Below are 20,652 nucleotides of genomic sequence, written 5' to 3' on the forward strand. Positions count from 1 at the left end.
CTGCCGGAGCGGAGCAGGGGCTCCCTCCCGGCCTGCGGGGTGAGAGCTTTATTTTGGCTTTGTTTTCCTGAGTTATGTGCGTTGGGTTGCAGGTGCCCCCTTTGAAAACTTGTTGCATAGCCCAGAGCCTTTGTGCAGAGGCGTCTGGATTTTGTGACGGGAGAAGGACCCCGACAGCTTTCTCCCCGTGTTCCCTTCACCATGGCAGAACTTTGTACTAACTTGACAGCTTTTTTTTTCATACAGAACAGGGCTGCTTTTCTATCTACCATCACACGTGTACTTACACACCTTCAGTGGCTCGCAAGCCTCTGGAGGTCCTCGACTTGTTTACTCGGGGGACGGATGCCCCTCTCTCCCCCTCCCCGAATACTTCAGTGTTAATAGCGGTGCGAAACACCACCGCTCGCTTCGACTCCGCGCTGGGCTGGAGAGCTCTCTCCAGGCAGACCCGCAGGAGCAGGGCACGGCTCTCCCGGGCAGGAGCCCTCTCCTCCTGCCCTGCCGATAGTTCTCATTTCCTTCAGTTCCCTGGTGTGTATTAAAATCGCCGCGAGGGGTTGTGCTCTACCTGCTCAGGAGCTGAATTACCTCTGACCTGCGGAGAGGGGCAGCCCCTCTTTGTCGTCGATGTTGTAGTGTGCAACCAGACGAAACAGGAAAGGTCGGTTTTGTTTTCTTCTCCCCTTCCTGGTATTTTTGGAATAGGTTAACGCACTCTGTGTGCCCAGCTGGAAAAGTAGGCGTTTTCCCGATCGTGAGAGGGTGGCTAGAAGAGTTAGTGTAATACCTGCTGTAGCTGTGTCCGGCGCAGCCCGCTGCGCTGGTATGGGTGATGTCACGGACTGTAAGGATAGGTAATGTCCATGAGCTGTAATGGCATGATGTATCTTTACCAATGATGTCATACTTCACACTAAATGTTTAAAAAAAAAAAAAAAAAAGTTACCTGAATTTTGTTTATTCTGCACCAACAGGTCTTCAAAATTTATCCAAATTTTATTATTTTATCAGGAAAAAAAAAAAAAAGAAATTTGTGTAGATCGAATACGTTAAGACAGACAATAAGTGATGTAAATTGTTGAATAAAAATTTTAAAGTTTGTGGGCGTCGGTGTGACTTTTTTTTTTGCGTTCTTACGGAGCATCCCCCTGGCCCTGGGGATGCTGCGTGGCTGCTGGCCGGGTGACACTGACCACGGAGCACACGCGTGGTTGTGGCTGTGTGTACGTGAGTGCTGGGCACTGCTCGGCCTCGCAGGGTAATGGGGTGAGGTGTCCCGAACCTTCAGGGGGACGGGGAGGGCTGGGAGGAGGAAGGGAGCCCTGCAGGGGCCGGGATGGGGACGCGCGACTTCGATTCCAAGCGCACAACAGCAAACACCCACCAAGCCGGTTTTATCTTTTTCTTTCAGTCACATTTATTGGCAGTTGTGGCAGCTGGTACCGTTTAGGAGTGTTGTTCCATAAAGCAGTTGCAGTACAAGAAGGGGGTGTTATTTCAGGAGGGGAGTATTAGCACCAAAAGGGAGCCGGTGAGCTTTAGAAACCTTGCAAAGATGTGCTCGAGAATTGGGGGCCGGGCGTCGGGCAGCTACTGCTGGATGCGCCTGATGGACTGGATCTGGGAGGTCTGGGCGTGCGAGCCCCACTCTCTCCAGTGCTTGTAGTCTCCCCCGTGGTGGTCGGCCTCCAGGACGTACTGGTAGCCGCGGTACCCGGGATACTGGTAGCAAACCCAGCTGGAAGAAACGGAGTCGTCAGGCGGCCGTAAGGGGAACGAGAGGTAAGCAAGGGAGTTACGGGGCATCCCCCCTCGGGCTGTGGCAGCAGAGCGGTGGCCGTGGTTTGTCCCTGCTGCTCAGCCCAGGCACGTTGGTGCTTGGTGGCCCTTTGCCCGTCACTTACGCGCCGCAGGGGATCTTCATGGAGCCCACTTCGTTGTTGGCCCAGCCCATGGCCTGCAGCGAGGGGTAGTCGTCGCTGATCTCCCACTGGCGGCCGATGAAGTTGTCTTTCTCGAAGACGGTGATCTTGGATTCCTTGTGGTTCTGGGATGGAAGAGCAGCGGGTGAGGGGGAGGCAGTGCGCCCTCCCCAGACACAATTTGGGGCAGCGGCACAAAGGCTGCCCCCCGTACAGCACAGTTTGGAGGGTTTCCTGGGGGCTGTGTGTGCAGCCCAAGGGATGGAGGCGTTCAGAGTCCCCGGGACTGGTGTGAAGGTGCTGGGGCAGGGTCAGGGCTTGTCCTGGGAGGCATCAGTAACAGCTGTGTTCATGTACAGCTGGCCCAGAAATTCCCTTTAAAGCTTTAGAAAACAGAAAAGCTACAGCAAATCCTTCTGGGCACTAGGGGAGGAGCTGAGCCCACTCTAAGAGCCTCTGCTGCCTGCGAAGCCCCTGGCACAGCAGTTTTGCCCTTCCTAACCTCAGTCTCTTGGTCTGAGGGTACTGCCTGGGAGCCTTCGCTCTGCCTGGGCTCAGAGGTGTGCGAGCTGGGAGCTGCTGTGCAGCCCGCTGCTGCCTCCAGCCCCCTGCCTGGCTCCGTGCTGGGGCAACAGAGGCTGCTGCAGCGCAGACACCTGGGGGGCAGCTCCTGCCCTGCTCGGGGCAATTCCTGCCCTGCCTGTGCCTCTGCTGCTGCCGGGACAGGAGGCTGCAGGCAGCCCAGGAGCAGGGGCACTCACGGCAGAGCAGACGGGGCGGAAAGACATCAGGCGCTCGATGTGGTAGGCGTTGCTGCCGCTCCAGGCGTCCCAGCGCGGGTACTCTCCCCTCTCCAGGATGAACTGCTGCCCGCAGAAGCCGGTGTGCTCGTAACCGACCCAGCTGCAAAAACAGAGCAAGGGCTGCCAGGGCTTCCTGCAAGCAGCTCTGGGCATCCTGCTCGGGGCTGGCACCAGGAGGTGGATGTAGGTGCAAGGAGGAGGTTGAGGTCTGGCCTCTGCCCGCAAGCCCGGGTGCTTGGGAGGAGAGGAAACGGTGCTGGATGTGGGCAGAGCACCCGGAGAGGGTGTAACAGCCTGGCTAGTGCCAGAGAGGCGTTCAGCATGGCAACACCAGCATCTCCTGGCTGCTGCAGGAGGTGGGATCCCACCCTCAAGGGGCCCAGCCTGCAAACCTCGGTGGGGATTTGCTTCCCCAGCAGAGCTCTGTGTCTGTCTGCGTGGGCTGGCATCACGTTAGGGTGCCAAAGGACGTCTCCAGCAGGCTGTCCTCTCCCAAACACCTCATTTCTGCCTTACTTCCTAATTACAGCCTGGCACAGCTGGAAAGACCTGAATTCCTCATGCCCAAACCAGGCAGAACCAACCTGGCTCTGGGCAGGCCTGGGAGCTGTCGCCTGTTCCCTTTTTGGGTCCCTCTACACTGAAAACAACAAGGAGGTGAGAGGGACGCCTCCACCCTGCAGGATGCAGTTTGCACACTCACACGAGAGCCTGCCCAGCACCTGCCCCTACCCCGGGCACCCCACAGGGTGCAGACCCCTCCTGGGCACGTCCCATATGGGGACTGGGGACAGGACATCCACAGCTGAGGGGAGCAGGGAGGCAGAGACTGGGCTGGGGGCTGGGAGGAGGGAGGCACAGAGCTGCGCATCCTGCAGGTCTGCTTATGGGGTAGAGGGGATGCTGAGGGGCACGCCGAGTGGGGGTTTTGAGGATTTCTTGCCACTGACCAAAACTCAGCCCTGGTCCCATGCCCTGCAGTCAGCCTCCTAGGAAGCAAGGTGAACAGCCTGGCTGGGAACACGTCAAGTGGAGCAGTGAGCTGATTACGGTGCGAGCACGCATGCTGCGGTAATCCCATTAGCATTACAAATCCTAAATATAGCAGTGCAAATCTATCTTGTCTGCTTCCCCAGCCCCAGCGGGATGTTTGCCATGGGGACTGCTCCTTACGCACAGCGTCTCGGAGCAGCTCGAGAGCTGTCTCGCCTGTTACAGGAAGGTTCTTGCACGCAGGGAGAAGCCTGGCTCTGCTCCATACCCTAACAGTGACCGGGGCAGCTCAGCTCAGGCTGCAGGAAGGCTCTGCTATGGCCCTGAGGAGCAGGGTTGGGCCCTGGGCTGAGAAATGGGGTTCTTAAGCATGGTGCTTCATGGGGTTACATGGGGGAACGGGGACCAGGCTGAGCTTGTGAGCCAAGAGCCCCTCACTGAGCACTGATCTTTGCTGCATCCTTGGGGATCATCCATGCTGGGCAGTGAGGAACCACAGCACGACTGCTCCCAGACTGCAGGAGGCAGTTTTAGATGATGTCAAAGGTGTTGCTGCTGTCCCCTGGCCCTGTGTCCGTGCTGGTGCTGCCCAGAGCTCACTGCTCTGCCCTGGCAGGGTGGGATCCCAGTACCTGGCTTCCCCTGGCTGCAGTGCTTGGCTCCAGCTCAGTGGGGTGAGATTTTCCAGCCCTGCACGTGCTCAGGCACCCCTTGCCCTGCCAGCCTCCCACCTGGGAAAGCACCCACGCCACGGGCAGCCGGGTACTCACGCGCCACACTCCACCTTTAGGGAGCGGATGTTGTCGAAACCACACTCCATGATGTTTGGACAGGCCGAGGTGAACTCCATCCTCTTGCCCTGGAAACTTTCTTGGTCGTATACGGTGATCTGGAACAGAGAACGAGCTGCCAAGTTGCGAACTGCCCGGCAGTGGCCCCAAAAGAACCAGCACCTTTTCCAGAGGGTCATGCTCCATCTGGGGAAGAGCCAGCTGGCATCTTTTGGGTTTTGATGCAGAACCACATGCCTTCGTGCATCCCGGTGCTGCCGGCCCCGCAGCACCCTGCCTGGTGCTGGGGGAGCCGCATGCCAGCTCCACTCTCCTGCTCACCCCTGTGGAGATCAGTCCCTGGGGCAGCGGCACCGTCTGGAGCCATTCTGGGATGGGAGAGTGGCAGAGCTGTGGCTGGCATTTCTCCCAGCCTCTGCTCTGAACACTCGAGGGCAAAGAGGATTAACGGGGAAAGGGTGAGGGGGAACTCCCCGGGGGCTGTGGCTGACGCTGTCCTCTCCATGCTTTGGCAAGATTTTGTCCCACTTGCACACGTGCTTCTCCTTTCCCTCTCGGTTCCCTCTGGGAACTGGCTTTGTCCCCAGTGCTGTCACCATCCCTGGTGCCCTCAGGGCTGCTCTCCACCTTGCCCTGCCATGCCCAATGCCCCTTTTGCAGCCCTTGTGCCCTGCTGTCCCATGCCCACCCTGCCAGCGTGCCTTCACCCACAGGGGAGGGCAATAAGAGCGTGTAGCTTTGGGGGACTGCGGTAGCTGCCTGGCATGGCACAATTTGTCACAGCAGGGCACAGCCAGGCCAGGGTGCTGCAAAGAGGCTTATGAACCCCCCCGGGGGTGTTTGAGCAGGCAGGAGGCATGCTCCTGTGCCTTGTTTTCTTGGCTCCCCCGGCCTCACTCCCTGCAGTGCAGCTTTTCTGGCTGGGGAGGACCGGCTTTGCCCCCTCCCTGTCTCCCACCTCCACACCTGAGAGGCAGCGGGGGCAAGGACGTACCTTCCAGGGGCCCATGGGGACAGGCAGAGGGTTTGTCTGAGCCATCTTTGCTGCTGGAAAGGTATCTGGGGAAGGAAGGAAAAGCAATCGGTGTTGCAGAGCACTGCCACGCATCCCCCTGCCCGCTCACGGGTCTCTCCGTGAGATCCTCGCCAGCTGCAGGACGGTGTGGGGGGCACAGAGGTGGCTCAGAGACAGACAAAATGGGGTGCCCCGTCCTGCCCGCAGCCTGCCCACCACCACCACGGGGCCCCTTCCCTCCTCCCAGCCATGGCACGGAGCCCGTGCACCCATTTCACTCCGGGATGCAGCGCTCGGTCCACTTCTTCTTCCCCCAGCCATGGCGAGGAAACCCCGAGACAGTTTGGGGAGCACACTCTGCCCTGTTACTGGAGAGGTCCAAGGGACCCTCTGCTCCCATCCCTACCCTGGTGATGCCTCCCTTGGGCACTCCTTCCTCACATCGGGACAGCCTGAGGTGCCAACAGGGGTGCTGTGCCCCACCAGGCAGGTGCCAGGCACGGAGATACCCCACACCATGGGGGCTCTCTGCCACCCGCTGTGCCCGAGCTGCCAGCGGGGACGTGTGGGCCCTCCAGGTACCTCTGGCTCCTCTCCTGCCACCGGAGAGGAGCATCCGCACGGCAGCAGCGGGGCGAGAGGGGCTGGGGTGGAGCGGGGCCGGCCCCAGGACTCACCTAGCTCAGGCGGTACTGCTGCTTCGCCCATGTCATGTCTGCCTACTTCAGCGGCCCCGCTTTTATAGGGCGCTGCTGGCCAGGAGCCGCTGCCAGCATTTGCGGAGCCGTCAGCACAATGCTCGGGCTGGCATTGTTCTGCTGATCCCCAGAGATTTCAGCAGCTCATCCCCATGGGCCCGGCCACATTCTTGGGGAAAAAAAAAATAATAATAAAGGAAAAAAAAAAAAAAATTGATCATAACAAAAATAATTGAGGCGGCTGTTTGCACAGATAATCTTGGGCGTGAATGACTCAACGTTTTGGCTCTTCTGGCATTTTCCAGGGGCAATGCACTGCGCCGTCACGGGGCTGGCCTGGCCTGGGTGCAGGTGAGCACAGGGGGGGACAGCGTGGCACCGTCTGGGTGAGCCTCACTCCGCTGGCCATAGAGGGTCCCTGCCTCCACCCCATGTGCTGTGGGGTGACACAGGGGCTGTGGGGTGGCACAGGGGCTGTGGGGCAGCCACAGCCCCATGGCAGCAAGGGGGCCGTGAGGCTGCTCCTTCCAGCATGGTGGGAGCTGCGGGGCCCCCTGCCCACATGTCCCCAGAGCCACACCAGGCCCTTGGTACAGTGCTGGCTCCCTGAGCTCACACAGCACCGCCATGGCCTTGGTGGCGAGCCCGTGGGGGTGGCAGGGCCGCCATAGGCCTGGGCGGCACTATAGGCCTCGCGGTAACCATGGCAACCTGGTGCACCTAGGCCTTAAGCCTCACAGTAACCATGGCAACCAGGTCCTGCTCCCCCTTCCCCGCAGGGCTCCCTCGGGGCCATGGCGGGGCGGGTGGCGCAGTGTGGGGGTGCCATGGGGGATACAGGCTGTGGGGTGCCACGGTGGGCACGGGCTGTGGGTGCCATGGCGGGCGTAGGCCGAGCCGCCGGGGGTCAGGAGGCGAGCGTGGCGGCGCGGGCTGCTGCCTCAGCGCATGGCTGCCGGCACAAAGCGCCGCCCGCCCGCGTCTGACTGCCCCTTTTGTCCTCACAGCACAAAACAAAGCGCCCCGTCAGCGCGGCCCGCAGCCCGGCCTGGCGCGTGGCCTGCGGGGACCCCGGCAGGGCGGCATGGCCAGGGTGGGGTGTGCAGGGAGATGGGGCAGCCCTGCTTTGGGGTCGTCCTTGGGGATGGGGATGGGGGCACCCTGAATTAAGGGGGTCGGGGTGGTGAAGTGGGGGGAAGCAGAGCACTGCTGAGGTCTGACACCGACACAATGGCTGATTTTGCTGTCACATCCCAGTAAATTTGGGGTGGGGGGCGGCTGCCCTCTGCCCAGCCATTGAAACACAGCCCACAGAGTGTCCCCAGGTGAATCGGGGCACCCTCCCCAGCAGCACATGAACCTCTCTCAGCACACACATCCTCCAGCGCGCCTTTTGGGGACCCTGCCAAAGGGGGACATGGGCTGGAGCACATCCCCAATGCCCCCCCCAGCCCCCTGGGCATGGCTCCAGCCACCCTGCGGGCATGGAGGCTTTGCCAGGAGTGTGGTGCCGCTAGAGGGAGAGCTCAGCCTGGCCAGGCAGCGCTGCAGCTGGCGCATGCGGGCGTGCAGCAGTGTGCAGGGGGTGTACGGCACCGCACACCCCTACACCCACACACAGCCGGTCTGTGAACAGAAAACACCACAAATGGGCGTTGGGCAAAGCCCCGAGCTGGCAGCCAGCACTGGCCACAAGCAGGGTGGGGAAGAAACCCCCCCTGATGCACCACCTCGTGTCGGGCATGGCCACAGTGTGGCACCCAGGGGTGCTGCAGGTCCCCCCTGCAGCTCACAGCGAGCCCCTCCTGGGGGCAGATCCCCCCGCCGAGGACATGGGAGGACGGGAGCGAGGGCCTGGGGAGCCACCGCTGCTGCCACAGCGCTGTCGGTCTGCGGGCTGTCAGGAACAACTGGTTTTTCTAGATCCCGGAGACTATAAAAAAGCAGTGACCTATTTAGCAAACCCCGTGGCGCTGCGAAGCGGCTGCCTCCCCTCCCAGCCCAACTCGGGGCCCTCGCTGCCGTGGCCAGACGTCTGAGCCTGCCGTGGGCTCTCCAAAATGCTGCCAGCACCCGCTGTCCCCCGTAAAGCTGTGCGCAGCACGGGGAGTTTGTAGGGTGTGGGATTTGCTGAGTAAAGCCCCGCACAGCTCCGTGCCGAGGGAGGGCTGCTCAAGGCAGGGCTGGTGGGGTCAGACAGGCTCCCGCAGACGTATGCTGGGCGTTTTGCCATGTGCACAGAGGTGTTCATCATCGGGGAGGTGCACACAAGGCTCCGTGAGCCCCTCGATGCTGCCCTGAGGCTTGGTGGCCCCAACCAACGTCAGCTCCAACCGACGTCAGCCCCGCTGCTGCCTGCCCATTGCGATAAGGGAGCAGGAGCTGCCGCAGGCTCTAACTGTCGGCCAGGCTGTGCCGGGAAGCAGGGCACCGAGGTACAGTAGCATGACACGTCCCCTTGCAGCAGGACAAGCCACCTCAGCCACCAACCCTCCGTCTCGCCCGTCCCCCTTGCCGCTCTCCAGCTGGCCGCAGCTCCCCGCGCTCAGCGCCACGTGCCCAGGACAAAAGGAGAGCACCACAAAAGCAGCAGGCAGCTGCGCTCCCAGCTGCCGGCCTCCATCGCTGCAAGGGCTGGGCCTCATCTGCTGCTGGGATCCGGGGCTGGGAGCTGAGGGAGGAACTGGGGGCAGATCCCAGTGCCATGGGTCCCTCTGTCCATGCAGGGCTTTGGGGAAGAGATGAACACTGAACAGTGATTTTGGGACGAGCTTGTGGCTGCCCAACTATGGGGTCCCCATTCCCTAAGCTCTCTCCAGCTTCCCCAGGCTGCCAGCCCTTACCGTGCATGCTGGGGTGCCCCAACGGGGGTTTGCAGCATTTCTGGGCTGTGCCTAACCTTACAGACACACCGCCTGGAGCTGGACACGAGTGGAAGGGGCATAACAAAGGCACTGTGGTGCTTGGTGCTGGTTGCTGATCATGTGCTGCCTCCTGCCCGAGGCAGCGGGCATCCTCCGGAGCCATCAGCTTCCTGCACCCAGCCCTCCTGGGGACAGGTGCCATGGGGAGAAGCTGGCTATGAAATGGTTCTGCAGGCAGCTCCTCCGCCTCCTGCCTTGGATTCTCCAGCTCAGCCCACACTGGTGGATACAGGGATGGTCAGCGTGAAACCCTCCCCTTGCCGCGTGGACTGCCCTTGGTTAGATCCTTACAGCACCAGGGTGCTTTCCATCGCGGGGTGCGATGTGCCACGGGGTGGGGACTGCGTGCGCTGGGGGGCTGCAGGGATGTGCCATAGGATTGCGTTGTGCTGCGCTTCCAGGGGGGGTGAGCGTGCTCTGCGTTCACCAGCAGCGTGCGCCAGGCTGTGCAAGAGTGTGCGTGTGTGCTGGGGGTGTTGGGGGGGGGAGTGTGCAACCCAGCTTATGGCCCCGTGGGTGCGTTGCAGGGTGCACCGGGCTGTAAGTGCACTGGGGTGGGTGTGTGTGCACTGGGGGTGTGTGCAATTTGTGTGTGTGCACCGGGGGTGTGTGTGCAAGCACCAGGGTGTGTGTGTGCACTGGGGGTGTGTGTGCAAGCACCAGGGTGTGTGCGTGCACTGGGGGTGTGTGCACGGGGTGTGTGTGTGCATTGGGGGTGTGTGCGCGCACTGGGGGTGTGCCAGCACCGATGCGTGTGTGCGCGCTGCCTGTGCACCAGGGGCGCGTGCCACCTCCGTGCGTGCGTGCACCGGCTGTGTGCGCGCACCGCGTGTGCGTGCCTGCGTGCACCGGGTGCACGCGCACCGGGGCGAGCCCCGCATCCCTCGCACCCTCCCGGGGGGGGTCGCAGCACCTCGCCTCCCAACCGCCCCTCTCCATCCCATCCCGTCCCGGGGCCGCGCCCCGGTGTTGCGGGCGGCGCGCGCAGAGCCGGCAGTGCCCGCCCCGGTACGGAGCCGCCCCCCCCAGCCCCTCCCCGCCCCGCCCCGCGCCGCCGCCGCCGCCGCCGCCGCCGCCACCGGGGCCCGGCCCCGCCGCCGCCGCCGCCGCTGCCTCCAGCGCCGGGGCCCCGCTGCGCCTCCGGGTGAGTGAGCGAGCGCCCGGCACCGGCCCCGGGACGGGGCTGCGGCTCCTGCAGCGCGCTCCCCCCCCCTCCCTGGATCCCTTTTTCCCTTCCCTCCCCCCGGTCCGGGCCGCGCCGGTGTGCGTGCGCGCGCGTGCGCGTGCACCCCCCCGCCGGCGTGCACGCGCACGGGGCGCTGTTGTCTTGCGGTGCCCGTGTTTGTGCATCCTCCTCCCCTTTCTTCTTTCCTGACCCCCCCCTCCCTTTCCCTGCTGTGCGCTGCGCCCTTGGGTGCCCCCTCCCCGTGCCAAGCCGTGCCGTGCCGCAGCACCCCCGGGGTGCCCCCGCCCCGTGCCGGGAGCTGTGCGCGCCCCCCATGGGGGGCATTTGGGGGTGTCTCCCTTTTTTTTGGGGGGGGTATTTGGGGACAGGCAGCCTGGTCCTGCTCGCATGGGTGTCAGCAGGGAGAAGATGCAGGTCTGGCCCCCCCCGTGCTGCCAGGGAATTGAACTCAAAGCCATTTGCCCGGCTCGCCGCTAAGCAGTGGTCCCCTGGCACCTGGGTCACCTTGCTGGGGGTGCTGTGGGGTGCCCAAAGGGGTGGTCTTACAACAAATGAGGGGGGCTGGCAAAGCCCCTGGGTGCTGCGGCGCCTGCCGATGCGTTAATTTGCCCGGGGAGCAATATATAGAGCGGCGAGGGCTGGGACGCGTGTCCAGAAATAGTGTGGTTTCCAGCCGGCCTCTGAGATGCAAATCGCTTGGTCAACGAGCACTGGAGCTAAACTTAGGGCAGATGCTGAAAAGCGTGGGCCCACGGCACGCTGGGCAAGCGGCAGCCACCATTCCCTCGCCTCGGGGGTCTGTTGGAACCGGGGGACCCCCACCCTTGCACCCAGCCCTGGGCAGAGCCAAGCATCACCGCAGCGCCTGCGCCGGCCCTGGACTTTGCCCGCTGACGAGCTGTGGCTCAGCTCTTTGCTGTGGGCTGGGCCCTGCTGGGGGTCACGCTGCAAAACGGGGTCCCAAAACGTGTTGCGGGGCAGCTGGATGTCTGCTGGCGACCCTTCATGTGGGCAGTGGGGTGAAGCCCCCTTGCAGGGGGTGTCCTGCAGCGGGGGACTTCTCCTTCCCCGCCAGCCGGTTGCTGAATCTCTGCTGTTCCCAGCACAGAGCCCGGCGGGGTCACTGCTCTGCAGCGGTGTTTTGTAACGCTCAGACTGTTTTATTGCCCCGGTTTGGGGCGAGGCGGGCGCTGGGGCGCGCCGGGCACGCACACCCCACAGCCCACGGTGACGCGTTGAAGCTCTGCCGGCACGGCGACGCGTTTGCCAGCCAGCCGCGTCCTCTGCTGCCGGGTTCCTGCACGGGAGGACCCAAAATCTAGCTTTGGGCAGAGCCCGGTGGCGCTGGAAGGAGTTGTTCTCCTCCTGACGCATCCCGGCATTGTCCGTAAGGGCAGGCAGAGTGGAGAACTTTGGAAACCCCCTAAATCTTCTGCGGAAATCTTGTGCCGGCGTCCGGTGAGGAGGCGAGGAGCTGTGGCACAGGTCAGCCGCTGCATGGGGACAGCTGGACATCGCTGCCAGCAGCTCCCTGGTCCTCAGGACTGTCCCCAAACCTGGGGCACAGCCGGGGCATGGGGGTCCAAAGGGGGGTGGGTTCCAGCCTCTAGGTCCCACCGCCGGCACCGTGGGGCGGGCAGGGGCCGGCAAACTTGCGCTTCAGGTCCCCGTGTCGGGAGCGCGTCGGACGAGATTGCGTCGCGGGGAGGGAAGGAGTGGCCCCGAGTTTCAGTGAACGCCTTCCTCCCTGCCGGGAAGCTGCGGGGTCACGGGGCTCAGCACCGCAGCGGGGGAGCCCTTTGGGGGTCTCGGGGGGGGGCTTTGTGGTCGGTTCCCCTACGGCTGTGACCTTGCGGGTGATGTCCTCTCTGCCCTGACAGCCCGCGTGTCGCAGCAAGCACCTTGCGTGCAACGAGCGAGCGAAGCTGGTGCCCGCGGCCGCCTCTCCCCGCCGTGTGCTGGCTCATGCACGCTGCCACCCCAACATGCCTGGAGCTGGATAATCCCAGAACGAGCCCGGGCTGAGCCCGGGAGGGTGCATGGGGTGATTCAGGAGCAGGGGAACGCTCAGCGGCCACCCCCTGCTCGCGGCACCCGCCTGCGCCCGGCTTTTTCCAGTGCCTGCATCCCGTTGGTGTCCTTGGGATCACCACGGGGCTTCCTTGGGGACAGGCAGCGACCCCATAAGAGCCAGGGGAAGGCCAGGGGGCTGCGTTTGGCCGTGCTGGGGGGCCTCGTGGCTTCCAAAGCTCCTGCCCCCTGTGCACAGTGGCCTTGCGTGGGGTGTGCGTGGTGGTGCTGTGGGCTGGTGCTGCTGGCTGGTTGGCGCTGCTGGCTCATTAGCGATGCAGCTCGAAACGCTCCTTCCCCCTTTTTGTCGAGCATACAAAGGCCCGGAGGGAGCATGTGTGCGGGGGAGAGGAACGGCCGAGGACAAAGAGCGGTGCTGGCCGACGGGCTCTGAAGGGCCTCGTCCCTCAGCAGCACCTGCCCGGCGGGCTGCGCCGGCCGCTCTGCCCATGGGGTTCCCCGTGGTACCTGGGGAGGGTCCCGGCAGCCCCCAGCCCCTTTGGTGCCCCGTGGTGAGCCTGGCACTGCCCTGGCCAAACCGTGCTGCTCTGGGGATGCCCAAGCAGGTGGGGTCACCGGTGGCACATATCAGCGGGAGGGGTGCCGGTGGTTCCCTCGCTGCCATTGCTGGCACCGAGGCCACGGTGGCACTGCCCTCGTCCCCAGCATGAGGAGAGCTCGGACACGGGGCACAAAGAGCCCTGTGTCCTGCTGGGTGCATCTGGGGGCATGTGGCCCTGCGGGGAGGTGGCACAGGAGGTGGGGATGCTGCGCTGGAGATGAAGCATGGCTCTGCAGGCACGGCATGGCACGGCACAGCACGGCATGGCACACAGGCATTCCGGGTGCCCACGGAGCCCATGCTGCTGGCGTGGGGAACGTGCCCGTCCCCACGGGTCCCACAAACCTTTCCCCGCCGGATTGCTCCAGCGCAGATGCTTGGAACGTGGGGACTTTTCCTGTTGTCCTTTGTGCCGAGGTTCAGTTCCTGCGCGGCGCGGCTTCCTGCTCTGTTTATATATAGCTGTCAGTCCGTCCCTCGCTGCTTTTCCACCCAGCTGTTTGATTTTTGAGTTGTTTATCCGCAGCCCAGGCGCACAATGGAGGTCGGTGGGTGGCTGGCGGCCGCGCGGGGAGGCAGCGCTCGCCCCAGGGCTGAGGCTGGGGGTGCCCCGGGGCTGTGTGGGGGGCTCCGGGGGGGTTCAGGCTGTGCGGTGGGGCCCGGGGCTGGCCGTGCCATGGCTTTGCTGTGATCTGGGGCCCTCCCCCTGCGCGGGATGCCCTAATGAAAGAGCGACTGTTCCTGGAGGTCGCCGCAGCGTCACGAGTTCTGCGTCGTCCCGGCTAAAATTAGGCGTTTATCAGCCTTTCGGAGGGATGCGATTTCACAGGTTCCTGTTTGTTAGGGGGGCACTCGGCCAGGGCTGTGTTTGGGGGGCTCCCTCCCCGCTGTCCCCCCTGGGTGGGGACACTGCGCTGCTGTTCCCCGTGGCCCTGCTGGCTTTGCGGTGGCCGAGGCTGGGGCCAGCCCCAGAGAGGCCTCTGTGCCTTCGACAAGGGGCTTTTGAACCAGCAGGCGAGGTGTCTGCGGTGCCGCAGGCTTTATTGCCTGGGGAAACATCCACACCAGCAGAAACCGCTGCAAACATCATGGGCCCTCGGGAAACCTCCCTCCCCTGCCTGCCCGTGCGGCTCCCAAACTGCCTGAGGGGTCCGTGGGGGTCTTGCCCGGGCTCTGCTCTCATTTTGGGGCGTTCCGGACGTGGCCCGGGCTGGGGGTGGCAGCAGGTGACCCTTTGGGGACACGGGTTTGGTGCTGGCCGTGGTCTGACCGTGTCCGTGTGTCGTTCCGCAGGCAGGCGGCCGTGCCGTGAGCAGTGCCCCCAGCAGCACCCTGCCGCGGGGGCGAGCGCGCCCCGAGCCCCCCTCCACCATGTTCAACCTGATGAAGAAGGACAAAGAGAAGGATGGGGCGCGGAAGGAGAAGAAGGAAAAGAAGGAGAAGAAGGAGCGGATGTCGGCGGCCGAGCTCAAGAGCCTGGAGGAGATGAGCATGCGCAGGGGCTTCTTCAACCTCAACCGCGCCTCCAAGCGGGACTCCAAGGCGCGCCTGGAGATCTCCAACCCCATCCCCATCAAGGTGGCCAGCGGCTCCGACCTGCACCTCACCGACATCGACTCCGACAGCAACCGGGGCAGCGTCATCTTGGACTCGGGCCACCTGAGCACGGCCAGCTCCAGCGACGACCTCAAGGTGGACGATGCCAACTTCAAGGGCTCGGTGCTGCAGCGGGCGGCCAAGTTCGGCTCGCTGGCCAAGCAGAACTCGCAGATGATCGTCAAACGCTTCTCCTTCTCACAGAAGAGCCGGGACGAGAGCGCCTCGGAGACCTCCACCCCCTCTGAGCACTCGGCAGCCCCCTCCCCGCAGGTGGAGGTGCGCACGCTGGAGGCTCAGCTCGCCAAGCACGGGACGCCCCCGGGACACCCCCGTACCCCTCCTGCCGCCTCCTTTCGAGCCCGAGTGCCGGAGCTGGTGGGCAAGAGATTCCCCGCAGACCTGCGGCTGCCCGCCCTGGTGCCCCCGCAGCCCCCCGTGCCGCGGCAGCTGGAGCTGCAGAGGCGCAACACCGGCGATTTCGGCTTCTCCCTGCGCCGCACCACCATGCTGGACCGTGCCCCCGACGGGCAGGTGTACCGGCGCGTTGTGCACTTCGCCGAACCTGGCGCCGGCACCAAGGATTTGGCGCTGGGGCTGGTGCCGGGCGATCGGCTGGTGGAGATCAACGGGAGAAACGTGGAGAGCAAATCCCGGGACGAGATCGTGGAGATGATCCGGCAGTCGGGGGAGACGGTGCAGCTGAAGGTGCAGCCCATCCTGGAGCTGAGCGAGCTGAGCCGCTGCTGGCTGCGGGGCGGCGAGGGGACGCGCCGCGCCACCTGGGATGTGAGTAGCGGCGTCCCTGCCACCCGGCTGGTGCCCCCGGGTTTCTGCCGGCCGCCACCGTCCTCGCGGCGGGTGTTTGGGTTGGCACAGGGCGTGGGAAGCAGCGGGCGTTGCAGCTGCTCCCGGCTGCAGCAAGCGCAGGGAGGAGCGGGCGGCCGTGGCGAGGATGCGGGGGCGATGCCTGCCGCGCTCCGGGAGGCAGGATGCTGCTGAGGAAGGAGTCTGCAGCTGGCTCGTGAGTTCATACTGGTGGGTTTTGACCCCAAAATGCTCAGTGTGAGGCTGGTTTTGGCCTTTCTCCTGCTGGAAGGGCTCTGGAAAGGCTCTCCTTTGGAAAGCCTGTGCGTTGACCCAGGTATAAGTGAAGGCAAAGCATCCGTGCCAGCGCTGGGACGCAGCATGATGCCTACCAGCCCCAAAGCCCCCCGTGCCCACCTCCCCCTGCCTCTCCTCCCAGGGAGGAGCGAGGTTTGGCAGGGAAGGGAGCTCGGGGGGAAACTTGTGAAGCTTTGCAGGAGGGGAATGATGAGATTCCCCTCCTGGCTGCGGCCCCCCGGGCACGGTGGGGGCGGCGCGGCGTGCCGTGCGATGGGGAGACGGAAAGTTTGCAGAGCCCGATGTGCGTGGCTGGTGCTGTATAAATAGAAACTTAATGGCTGCGTGACCCACATCTTCCGCGTGTGCCGCTGGCTCCGCTGACCCTGCCGCGGGCTAACCATCACCCCGGCCAGCTTCCAGCTGGTTCCCTGGATGCTGAGACCCTGCAGAGCTGGGCCTGTCCCCACCATGTCGCTGGTGGCCGTGGTGTGGGGAGGCTGCTCCTTGAGCTCCCCGAGCAGGTGCCAGTGCTGCAGGGTGGAGCCTGCGCCGAATCTGGGTGCTGGCTTTCCAGCAGCTCCTCCTTGGAGCCCTGCAGCGTGGCCAGCTCTGGAGAGCTGCTCAGGGCACTGCTGGCTCCAGGACAGCCCCGAGGGACTGGGGCTGGGGGCTGAGGGGCACGGCTGCCTGCCTGTGGCTGCCACTCTTGCTGCAGCACGCCTCTGTGGGTGCAGGTGCATGTTTGATGTAAGCACGTAGGGGCTGGTGAGGTGCTTGTGGCACCAAAAACGCAGCGCTGGGGCTGGGGAGGGGAAGGAGGAAATGCCAGTGCCCTTGGAGCAGCCGGGGCTGCGGGGGAGATGCCGCAGCATATGGCCTCGTGGCGGGCGCTGGCACGGCCAGCGTGCACGGGCAGCAGCTATCTGCTCCCACCATGCATGGAGAGCACAAGGAGAACACTCTGCCCACCCTCCCCCTGCCTCCCCCATGCCTCTCCGGGTTTCACTTTTCCGAAAAGCCACCAGAAAGCCGAGGGGAGGCTGTCAGGGCTCTGCGGTGGGCACGCTGTGCTCGGTAACAGCGGCGCCCTTCCCTTTGTGCTGCGACCAGGCTGTGCCCGGCGCTGCGGGGTCAGTGCCTGCAGGGGGTTAAAGCATAAATCATAAATCATGGCAGGAGCAGTTCCTGGAAAGGAGCCGTCCCGTGTGCTGACCACAGACCGCTGCTTATCTTCAGGATATGCAGCGTAACGGGGCGGGCGCCTGGGCTGCAGCCAGCTCCCCACCGCCATCCCCAGCCCTGCCGGCCCCGTGCTCCCTGTCCATTTTCTCCAGCTCGGGGCAGGGGCACCTCTCCACATGAGCTCGTCTTGTGTCCTCGCTGGGGACCCTTGACCCTCAGCAGGGACACAGGGGGACACTCCATGGCTTTGCAGGTGGAGCTGGTGCCAGCGGCCGTGCCGGGGAGCTGGGGCAGGCAGCGGGTGCAGCCGGGGGCCGTGCAAGGTGCCGGCGCGCGCAGGGAGGCCCGGCTCTCCCCCAGGCCCAGCTAAGCTCCCTGGAATGCTTCTGGTCCTAATTTAAATAAAAATGATCCTTTTTGAAACAGGAAATTATAGGCATATTTTGGGCTGTTGCTCTGGGAGCCCCTCCCCGGCTGGAGCAGGGAAGGTGCCGGGGTTTAACCCCTCCACAGAGGGGCCCCCACCGAGCTGCCCCTGTCCCTCTGCCTGTCCCCGAGGTGGGGACACGTGCTGGAGCCAGGAGGCAGAGGGTGCGATGCTTGGGGTGCTCTGGGCAGCCCCAACCACTCCGTGAGGTTCATGGGGTCTGGCTGGTGGCACAGCACTTTGATGGGGAGCGGGGGAAAGCCCCACCACATCCCAGCCGCGCTCCCGGCGCTGGGCAGCCGATCTGGCTGGGCTCCACGCTCCTATTTATTTATTTACCCTCGAAATTCCTCGGGCAGGGCCCAGGCATGCGCCGTCCGGCTCTGGTGGGGCAGAAATATTCCAGAAACGCGCCCGACCTCTCCAGCACTTCAGCCAGACCACAGGCATCCGGCGGCCGTGCCGGCGCGCCCCGCGTGCCCTGGTTGCCCCGCGCCGGCCTTTGCTCGCCCGCCGGCACCCGGGGCGCACGGCCGACGTGCCGCGGTGCAGCTGGCTGCCAGCTCCTTGCTGCGCCCAGTGTCCCACTGTGGTGCTGGGACATGGGTGGACGTGGCAGTGGGACGTGTGAGGTCCCCAAAGCGGGGCGGTGGGGAGGCGCTGGGGGCTGCGGGGTTGGGGCTGTGGGATTTGCAGTGCCCCGATGTGATTCCTCCTTCCAGCACCCTCCACCATGTCACGGCAGCAATGCCAAGGGCGTTTCAGGCACCTGTCCCCGCTCTGTGCCCCAGGAGAGGCGAGTGCTGAAGGTTTTGGGGCTGCTGTGCGAGGCCAGAAGGGACGTGGCCTCAGACAGGGCCGTGTGTGTGTGTCCCTAGGGTGGGCAGGGACCTGCTCAAACACCTGGGATCCCCGCCGTGCCTGTGCCCCGTGCTCGCTGCCCTCACCACGCGTCTCCTCTAGGTTTGGGGCAGTTTCTGTGGTGCTGCCGGTGCGCTCCGCTCCCTGCTGCCGGCCCCTTCCCGGCACGCACCGCGTGGGGAGGCCCCGGCCTCACTCGCCCTTGGTGCCGGTCCCGTGCCTCCGGGGAGACCTCGGTGCTCGGAGGGAGCTTTGCAGTGGACGCGGCCATACGGGGGCCGTGACACCGTGCTGGGGGCGGCCGGACTGGCGTGGTATAAGCAGGGTGCTGACCCTCATCCCTGTCCCACCAGCACGGTGACAGCCCCCCTGTGCCACCCCCCATGGTGCACAGGGCTCTCCACCCCCGGTAGCATTTTGGGGGGCTGCCACGCTCTTGGCAAAGCAACGCTCTCCGCCGCTCACCCCCAGCAAGCAGCAGCGGGGCCACGGGGAGTGCGGGAGCACCCGACCCCACTCCTCGGCACATGGATCCCGCTCCACAGGGGCGGGCAGTGGGACATGAGGGGGGGCCGGACGCTTCCCCCCCGCGGCGCCAGCCTGCCGCGGGCCCACATCACTTCCTCCGGCGGCGAAGAGGCCCCCGCTGCCCGAGCTTCCCCCCCGTGCGCCCTCCGCCTGCTGCGCGCGCCGCCGGGGCCCTCGCATTCCTCGGCTATTTTTAGGGTGGCCCTATCAGCCCAGCTGTCCCCGCGCTGCTGCGCGCCTCTCCCACCACCCTGAGCCCTGCTCGTCCCACCGGGAACCCCGCTGCCGGCCCCGCGGTAAGGTGGGGACCCCGGCACGGCTGGGGGGGACCCCGAGGGGGACGCGTGGGGGCCACCCCCTCGGTGGGATGGGAGCTGCCGTGGTGGCCGAGGGCTGCTTGTGGCAGGGGACCCTGGTGCTGGTGCCGTGTGGCATGGAGGGGAGGGCACCGGGGGCAGAGGATTTGGGGGCTCCGTGGGCAGGTTTGTGCCCAGACCCCTGTGTCTCGGTGGGTGGGAGGGGGCCTAGGCGCTGGGGATGGGGGGAGCAGGGTGCTGTGACCCCAAACGGGTGGTTTGGGTGCTCCTCTGCGCCCTGTGTTGGCAGGGGTGGTGCTTTGTGGACCCCCCCAGTGGGCAGTGCAGGATCGGCCCTGGTGGGTTTCGGAGACCCTACTGGGTCCCTGCTTGGTCTGCCCGGCTGCTGGCACGGGGTCAGGCTCAGAATAGCCCCCCCGGCGTGCCGAGTGCGTGCCCAGGGCAGAAAATATCCCTTCCCTCACCCCGCAGCTGCTTACTGCAGCGGGCTGGCCCGGCACGGGGGGAAAATTGGGCACGGTGCTGCCGTATGAGCAAAGGGGCTTTTTTTGCACAATGAGTTCTGTGCCTGTCCCCGAGCGGTTCCTACAGGCTCCGTCTGCTCGGAGGCTGCATGGGGCTGGGTCAGCTCAGGGTCCTGAGACCCCCGAGCCTTCCCTCTCACCTCTCCCTCTCTCCCCCAGCCAGGGCTGCGGCTCCATGAGACATCGCCATGGCCTTCTCATCCCGCTTTGCGTTCTGGGAGCAGAAGGGAAGTCTTGCTCGCGTGTGCTCGCACCCCACGGTGCCCACCAGCTCCCCCCCGTTTGCCCAGCACGTGCCACATCCAGAGCAGCACTCCCGGGGGGCCAAAATTCCCCCGTCCGGCACATCGAGTGGCCCTCGAGCTGCCCTCGTGCCACGCTGAGCAAACAGGCAGCCGCCCCGCACCCCGTCACTGCACGGCTGCGGCCACGAATGCACCCACTAACACACTAACCACCGCTTCGTGCGTGGCTGGTGCCTCCCCTAACACGGTGTGAACCCCCTCATGCTCGACATCGCCACCCTGGACACCCCGAATTGGCAGTGCTGAGCCCAGAGAGCCGAGCTGGTGCCACCTCCGTGCGCCGTGCCGCCGGGCTGGCGGCGGGCGGGATCGCTTTCCCCCCCGCGCACCTTGCCTGTTGCTCAGCGCTGTGTTTAGCTCAGCTGTCAGAGCTAAGTTGAGCAACATGCGAAAAGCCAGAAGCCCGCGCGGGGAGGAGCGAAGGGGCTTTATTTACCAGCCTGCTCACCAGCTGCCAATGCAGCCCCTCCTGCTGCAGGGAGCGGGGCTGCGCCGCGCTTTGGGGTTTGCGGGGCGCGCCTCGGAGCTTCGCCCCCTTTTCTCAGCTGGTGCCGTCCTCGGGCTGGACCGAGGCCTCGTGCTCAGCAGCAGGCTGCAAATTTGGGCTGTTTCACCTGCTCACACGAAGGCTTCCTCCCCCCGAAGCACGGAGAGCGCCGGGCTGCGTGCCTTTCCCCATGGTGCTGCTGGAGCAGGCGGCCGGCACCGAGCCCACCGGGTCACCACGTCCCCCCGCGGCGGCTGAAACGCGCCCCTCTTGTTTGTCTGACCCTCAGGTTAAGGACGAGGACAAAGCCTTAGCTGTGAAAAGACCCGGGAAGGAGGACGGGGCTGTAAG

The 20,652-nt window shown here is 64.7% G+C and overlaps 2 protein-coding genes across 17 annotated transcripts in view; one reads left to right on the plus strand and one right to left on the minus strand.

Annotated features, from left to right (window-relative positions):
* Positions 1–928: 928 nt before the first annotated feature.
* Positions 929–13,796, minus strand: CRYBA1 (crystallin beta A1). Its single transcript, XM_068655560.1, has 6 exons — positions 13,313–13,796; positions 5,507–5,571; positions 4,492–4,610; positions 2,687–2,828; positions 1,908–2,050; positions 929–1,741 (listed from the first exon to the last, which is right to left on the minus strand). Exons 2-6 carry the CDS (start codon positions 5,549–5,551, stop codon positions 1,594–1,596), a joined length of 597 nt encoding a protein of 198 aa, XP_068511661.1. The 5' UTR covers positions 5,552–5,571; positions 13,313–13,796; the 3' UTR covers positions 929–1,593.
* Positions 10,188–20,652, plus strand: part of MYO18A (myosin XVIIIA) — a 35,675-nt gene continuing 25,210 nt past the window's right edge. For 10 of the 16 annotated variants that reach the window (XM_068655543.1, XM_068655544.1, XM_068655523.1 and 7 more), the window contains exon 1: positions 14,261–15,352. In XM_068655543.1, coding sequence (XP_068511644.1) covers positions 14,339–15,352 — 1,014 coding nt within the window. In that variant the 5' untranslated portion in view covers positions 14,261–14,338. Of the gene's footprint in view, positions 10,294–14,260; positions 15,353–18,791; positions 18,965–19,668; positions 19,735–20,588; positions 20,648–20,652 lie in introns of those variants that run through there. The other 6 variants (XM_068655531.1, XM_068655541.1, XM_068655545.1 and 3 more) reach the window with 3 other exon arrangements.

Source organism: Anas acuta, chromosome 19, assembly GCF_963932015.1.
Source record: "Anas acuta chromosome 19, bAnaAcu1.1, whole genome shotgun sequence".
NCBI lineage: Eukaryota > Metazoa > Chordata > Aves > Anseriformes > Anatidae > Anas > Anas acuta.

Bases quoted from the DNA above. Each gene is read 5' to 3' on its own strand.
- CRYBA1 (XM_068655560.1), bottom strand. From the start codon at position 5,551: ATGGCTCAGACAAACCCTCTGCCTGTCCCCATGGGCCCCTGGAAG. The intron at 4,611-5,506 runs GTACGTCCTTGC...TCTCTGTTCCAG, and splicing joins TCCCCATGGGCCCCTGGAAG to ATCACCGTATACGACCAAGA. The intron at 2,829-4,491 runs GTGAGTACCCGG...CTGTTTTTGCAG, and splicing joins CTAAAGGTGGAGTGTGGCGC to CTGGGTCGGTTACGAGCACA.